The sequence below is a fragment of the Scleropages formosus genome, chromosome 3 (assembly GCF_900964775.1).
Source record: "Scleropages formosus chromosome 3, fSclFor1.1, whole genome shotgun sequence".
In the NCBI taxonomy this organism is placed as follows: Eukaryota; Metazoa; Chordata; class Actinopteri; order Osteoglossiformes; family Osteoglossidae; genus Scleropages; species Scleropages formosus.
This window is the reverse complement of record NC_041808.1, coordinates 24,569,129-24,576,403: the sequence shown is the minus strand read 5'-3', so window position 1 is coordinate 24,576,403 and position 7,275 is coordinate 24,569,129. Positions and strand designations below refer to the sequence as shown.

General features: G+C 42.2%; 1 protein-coding gene across 1 annotated transcript; it reads right to left on the bottom strand.

Moving 5' to 3' along the window:
• Window positions 1-287: 287 nt before the first annotated feature.
• LOC108936688 (mitochondrial uncoupling protein 2-like) lies at window positions 288-5,154 on the bottom strand. The gene is made up of 7 exons (XM_018756204.2): window positions 5,086-5,154; window positions 4,305-4,430; window positions 3,407-3,614; window positions 2,819-3,016; window positions 1,761-1,862; window positions 1,336-1,516; window positions 288-1,065 (listed from the first exon to the last, which is right to left on the bottom strand). The coding sequence occupies exons 2-7, from the start codon at window positions 4,428-4,430 to the stop codon at window positions 951-953; spliced, it is 930 nt and encodes a 309-aa protein (XP_018611720.1). The 5' UTR covers window positions 5,086-5,154; the 3' UTR covers window positions 288-950.
• Window positions 5,155-7,275: the final 2,121 nt, after the last annotated feature.

The following is a 7,275-nucleotide window of genomic DNA, read 5'->3' as shown; positions in this document are numbered from 1 at the left end:
CGGGTCCTGCTCTCCGGTGGGTCTGGGGTTCGAGTCCCGCTTGGGGTGCCTTGCGGCGGACTGGCGTCCTGTCCTGGGTGCGTCCCCTCCCCCTCCAACCTTACGCCCTCTGTTGCCGGGTTAGGCTCCGGCTCCCCGCGACCCAGAATGGGACAAGCAGTTCCGTCGATGTGAATTTGGGTCTTCGGAACCAATAGCCTTTTGTCAGCGTGGTGCCTATTAAATGACATTTTCTTGCAAACAAATAAAATAATTCAATTCCTTGAATATTTATTATTGATGTGCTCTTAGCGCTTGGGTTCCATCGCTTCCAAGAACATTATTGCCACCCGGAGGAGATAGTTATAAATACATACAGTATGTTATGAAAACTAACACAGCTTCAGTATTCTTTCTTATTTTTTTCTTTTATGCAATATTTTTACACTTGTAAAACTAATTGCATGTTGCAGATGCTATGCCTCTTAAATATTTAATTTCACTCTGGTGTGTTTCTTTCAGGTGGATTACCATGAAGGATGAAGATATTTCATCTTCCTGAATTTACTGCTTCCTTAGGTCCCGTGTCTTCGTGTCTTCAAGAGGCATTTAACATGAGCAACGTTAGAAAGCAAATGTAAATCAAACAACGGCCGAGTTCTTAAAAATAGCTTTCCTTCGCCAGTACAAATATTTGTGGTTCTTTCTTTAATTCCGTGTTTTGTTGAAGAAAAGCTGATCCTGTTGTGCGAATCCAGTCCCTCGTGTGAAAGATCCCTGGCAAGTCGAGTGAAAATTCATTTAAATAAGCACAACCTGAACGAAGGCTTCACAGCAGTGAGACAACATCCGCTGTGTGCGGTTTTGATGGCCTGTTTTTGTAAGGCTGCATAGCTTAGGGTTCCATGCCTTTGTGTGCTTTTCTTAAAAGTTGTTGCACCTCGATTGGTGGCTGGATGAATTGCGATTTGTTACGCGGTGATCTCTACACTCTGTCTGGATACCACCATTGCCCTCTTCAGCTGCTCAAATGAAACAAACATGACCACATTCCAGGAGCCCAGTCTCAGGAATGAGGGGACAAATCTGTGAAGAGGTGCAAGAAGAAAGTTATGCTCGAAATGCTGTTATTTTTCTCAATTATTCAACAAGGCGCACTGTACTGTGGGACTGCACTATTCTTCCTGAACTGAGGCACATGCTGTCCGAGTCAAAGACAGCCAAGATCACGTTATAGGTTTTTGGAAAAGGAGTTTCAAGTCTCGTTCATGGTCTCTTCCCCTAGAATAACACCTGATATAATAAGAGATAATCAAAGAGTTGATGGTAGTTTGTCGCCATGGAAACATGACTCACCCTTTGTAGAATGCTGTGGGACCTTCTTTGGTGAGCATGGTCCAGGCACAGTTGACAGCGCTCGTGTACTGGCCGGGCGGAGAGTTCATGTACCGCGTCTTCACTACGTCCACCGGCGAGGCGATCACGGTTGTACAGAACCCCGCCCCGAAAGCAGACGCAAAATGGCAGGGCAGGTTGTCTGTCGTCCGAGGCAAATTGAGGGAAGTGTGAGATTCTGGGGTTTGGCTGCTGAGCTTTGCGACAGTGTTAAATGGGCACTGTCCTGTGCAGTAACAATGCTTCACAGAGCATGAAAAATCGTTATGTGCTGTCAAAGATTAAAACGGTGGCAGCAGATAGAATGACTCGGGAAAATGGCAAGCGTCGTGTTTTACGGAAGACAGAAGCTGTTGGAAATCGACTCGGAGAAGAAGAGTACTGACCTGTCATGAGCCTGTGTGTCAGGATGGCCTCCTTGATGAGGTCGTAGGTCACCAACTCCGTGCAGTTAACCAGGGCATTCCTTGTGATGTTCGGAAGTGTGCCTTAAATATCAAATCATACAGAACGAACACGTTTGTCACCAACAGCGGTAACTACACAAATATAAGTGACTTCTGTTTTGCTCAGCAGAGGTGTTTGTCTTTATTTTACTGAGCAATTCGGCAGAAAGCATCATGGTTTTGTTCATTTCAAATGAAAAACATTGTCCATTGTCCTAATATGGCTGTCAACCACTTATGGACACTTGAGGTAATGAAAGCATTCAAATTTCTGGAATGCAGTTTGTGCACGACAGGGCATCAAATGCAACATAGCCCAATGCATCACAATATTTAATTATATTTTCTAGAATTTAAGAAGAAAAACTACAACGTGGAAAACACAAATCACTTTATATCATTGCGTGACTTACTTGCATAAAACTTTTAATGATAATGTTAAATATATTTAATTATGCAAGTAGTCCTTGACTTATGACAGCATTCTAACGACCTCATCACCTTAAGTATCAAATCCCCTTATGGTGTATTATATAAAGTACAAGAATATAAACATCATGCGTAAATGTTATGTTACATAACAGGCCTTTGTCAGTTTTTCAATAATTCAATGCATTATTCATGTTAAAATAATACTAATGCAGCATAACAGGCACATAAATACAGCACAGTATTATAAATATATTTTCATGGTGCACCACTGTTTTCACCTTCATTTCTAAATCTGTTCTGTTTTTGTTTTCTCTCTTTGGCACCATCAAAATACTTGTCTTCACTTGTTGGCATTGTGTAAAAAGTCATTTGAATGGGGTTACAATGGCTACATTTCATCCAGTCTTGTGAGGGTGAGCTGTATACATTGCATGCGTTATAGCCACAAAAGCATGAATACATGGAATAAACCAGAAAGTAGTTAATCCATTGTGACACCACTGTCTTGGAAAGTGCTTACAAACTATAGGCAACGTGTTTTTTTTAAGAATAGCCGGTGTACATACCCTTCCAGAGGCCTCTGAGGCCTTCCTGTAGGAAGATCTGCCTGTAGGCCTGCAGTGTGCCATTGTACCTGCGCTGGACACCCTTCAAGTTCATCTGGGCCTGGAAACGCACCTTGACCACATCCGTGGGCTGCGCTATCGACACCGCCATGGCTCCAGTGGTGCATCCGGCAAGGATCCGCACGCCAACCCCAGGGTCTGAGGATTGTGGATGCACGATGCAACTGTTGCCTTGATGGAGCATTTCATCAGTGTCTCCAGTCACTCACCTAGCTCATTTAAGTGCTTTTGCAAGTCTCATTATTAGTTTTTTACTTATACGAAGAGCGTCGTTATTTCAGCCCTTCACGATAAAGCTTTTTCTTATGCCTCGTAAGAATATTTCAACACGTTTCACATTGGTGACTGAAGCAGCTTCCCAAGATTTACTATTGATTTACTTGCATAAAACTATTAATGATTACATAACATTTTTTTGACTTGTAACCTGGAGACTGCCACTCTGAGTTGTATGATGGGCCCTGCTGCAGCACCTTAGCGTAAAGGCACTCGAACTTGTCAGGGTACATCGCACTGTGCCCGACTCACTGTTTTTATTGCCAGTGTAGAAGTGTTTGACATTGTCGTAGAGTCCAATGCGGATTGAGGCAAAGGCCATCTGGCGCTGCAGGCCTGCCACCAGCCCGTTGTAGAGGGACCGCGGTCCTTCCGTCCGCACCATAGTGCTGATCGTCCCAAACACCCCTCTGTACTTAATGCTCTTGACAACTTCCGCTGCAGCTTTCTCACCCTGGATCTGTTACATGTGATGAAATATGCGAAGGCACTTGTAATGTACTTGCGCGTGCACGTTGCGCCATTGATCATTACGCTTTAGTGGCTGATTGTGTTCCAGTCAAAGGATCTTAGAACTCAGGTTGTGTTCCAGTCAAATTGGACCCATTTGCAAGTTGTAAATGTGGTTTCTTTTATTTGCCTGCCACCAGGTTTCATGACATCCTCCACAGCAGGTATCTGAACACATTGCATTAATGATCAAAGTTTCATTGAATCTGTACATATGTAGCGTGTGGTCAGATCTGGCCATTGAGAATGAATGGGTGAGACTATAATAAGGAGAAAAGAGTATCGGATGCCAAGTTTAGGGGTTCACACATACACACGAGTGTTATCATCGCAGGTAGATTAGGTCTATAGAGCGAAATTCCAAAAAGAAGTGCAAAACTTGTGATAATGACTAGGCGTGAAGTTGGTTAAAAGGTGTAACAGCACTGGGTGATCACCTATGTTTAATAACTACTGTAAAAACACTTATAATGGGCCCACATACTTTGGATGGGAACACAAACAGTAGAATGCTGTCTTAAATACTGCTGACGGGTTAATCATGGACTGGCAATATCTGAACGTATCCTGTAGTAGGCACTTTTGAGATTATTTTTACTAGCTATTGCATAAAATCAGTGTCAAAGGGATGGTTCTCTACCTGTAATCTGACTTTGGCTGTGTCCAAGGGAAAGGTCACCAGGTCAGCGATGCAGGCAGCTATTCCAGCGCTCAGGACCTTTACCTCCAGAGGGGGCGGTACGTCGGATGGTTTCAGTCCTACCATCTGCACAGGTAGAGCAGAGAGAGATCTTATGTCGTCTTATAAGCCACAACGCTTATTAGTGACTCTGAGCAACAGTCCACTAAGTGCATAAAGCGGAACGTAGTCATTGATTAACACAGTTTTTCTTAAAACTTGCTACCCACAGCACAACATGCAAAAAATTAATTTTATTACATTTTTGTCAATACGTATATACTCACAAGTATATTTGACTTCAGTGTCTCATATATTCCACAGCCCAATGCTAATGTTACATAATTTACAGTACAAATGAATAGTAGTTACAGCTGCTGGCTTTAGACCCAGATGTTGCAGGTTCAAATCCCACCTCCAGCTGTAGTACCATTGAGCAATGTACTTACCCGAAAATTACTGTTGTAAGGTTACTAAACTGCATAAATTTGTAAGGAGCTTAACATTGTGAGCCGTTTTTTTCCTGGACAGTTGGTAGTGTAGTGATTAGAGCTGCTCCATTTGGAACGAAAGGCTGCAGGTTTGAATTTCACCTCCGGCTGTACTACCTGTGAACAAGGTACTTACCGTAAAATTGCTCCAGGGAAATTACCCAGCCGTATGAACGGGTGAATAATTGTAAGTACCTTAACAATGTAAGTCGCTTTGGAGAGAAGCGTAAATGTAAAAGTTTTCTACTTACCTTGTTAAATGTGCGCTGAAGTCTGTAGGACGAGGACTCAGTCAAAGTCCTGTTAGTGGTCCTCCGGAGGGGGACACTTTAGAAAGGAACGATTAAATCGTAGCTTGCTGTTTTATATCGTTTTCTTGCCTCACGCATGATCAAAGTCCTCATGCTGTCAACACGTCTGGAATTTAACCCTTCGATGGAAAGGCTTTAAGAGTCCTGTCCCAAAGCAAATTGGATATTATACAGCTAAATTCATTCTCTTCTAGCAATGCTCAAAACCATTTTACCGCAGGGGTGAGAGGTACAAGGAAAGATTTTGTTTTATCAGGGTACCTAACCTGAACTTGATAATAAAAATGTTCAGCTTTATATTACCTACTCGAACGATGAACCTCGGTGCAGCAAGTGGTAGGGAACAAATTAGGTTTGCTTGAGACTTTTACGTCTGCAGCTATGTCTCCTTCTCTTAATGTACTTTTGCTGAGATGTACGTCGCTTTGGACAAAAGCGTCTGCTAAACGAGTACATGTAAATGTAAATGTAAATAAGTGAAACTGGGCATTGCTTTGCATACAAGCAGAAAAATTCATTTTAAAAAGTTGCACATAAATGCACAGATACCGTTTAAAATATAGGATATTATTTCAGTATAGCTTACTTTGAGGCCTCACAAAATGTGTCACTCCTTGTGTTATTATCTTCATGCTTTCTTTTTCTGAACCGCTGATAAAATATGACAGTTTAGCAATAAATACTATCTGACAAAACAGAACCGTTGGCAAAACAGGCTGAAGGATTTTTTTAAACCTCAGATCTATGGAATATGTGGGAAAAGGCTTCAAAGCATGTAATTACTGAATGTGATTTTTAAATGTAATTTCTCCAGAGTCCCACTGGTGTTATTGTTACGCTGTTGCCCACAAAACTTCAAGAAGCTGAGCAGCGTCTGTTTACGTTTGTAGGACCCCAGTGACTCCGACGGCGTCAGCACGGCACTCGAAGGGGCTCGACCAGAAGCAGCCAGTCATACCGAAGCAGCGGTTAACCCTTTAAAGCCTTCAAGGTGTTTTTTAATTACACTTTACTACAGCATTAACGTGAAATGATTTTCAACTTGAATGTTGTCAGCCTTGGTCATTATCAGTCTCCTTGGAACACGCAGATAGATTTTAAGGCAGATAGAGCTTAAAAATCTTCAATGAAACAAGTTCATGAAACCTACATGGTTTCTGAAAACGCGCCTCCTAGACGAAGTCCACAAGAAACAATAACGGTATCTGTCAAGGGGAAGGTCAAGATGTTTATGACTGAAGTTCAAAGATACACTTACGAGTGAAGATGTGACACACTGGCTGTTCACACTGGGACATTGTTATCAGTCTGCACAGGTTCACAGTATCAAAACCGGATAAGCTTTCTGCTGAGCCAAGGGAAAAGAGACAAGCTGTACACTTCTGCGTTAACTATTATGCTGTTTTCCTAAAGCCAAATGTTGTATAAAAAAATTTACAAAATTGTGCAAAATTCCCCACTTAGGTTAATGTGGAATTAAAATCTGTTCATGTTTTGTGAAATGAGTCAATATTCACACGCACACACATTGACTGAAGCTGCTTGTCCCAAGAGGGTCGCGGTGAGCCGGAGCCTAACCAGGCAACACAGGGCGCAAGGCTAGAGGGGAAGGGGACACACCCAGGACGGGATGCCAGTCCGCCGCAAAGCACCCCAAACAGGACTCGAACCCCAGACCCACCAGAGAGCAGGCCCTGGCCAAACCTGCTGTTGTGCTCAATTATTATATGCAGGGAATACAGTATGTTCACGTTTATGCTGGATGGAATTCTTTGAAATGTCCCATGGACCTGCAGCTGAACTAGGTCACCCTGAAATTTTGTACATGCATGATTTAGAAATCACCTTTTGTTGCAATTTAAAAAAAAAAAAACAAAATATTACATCATTCAGCAGTGTTCACAGAAAAACATTAACTGCAAAAATACACCAAGCATAACATGGTGTCAGAAAAGCAGCTGACAGTCTTAAATTCAACTTGATTGTAAAAGTGAGTGGTTAATCTTTCTGTTAAACACTGTCACTTGACCTCTTGCCAGAAACCCGAAAACCAGTTAGCTGTGTCCGTGCGGCTTAACGTAACAAATCTTTGCTTGCAGATCATATTTATATTTTCTATATATATATAAA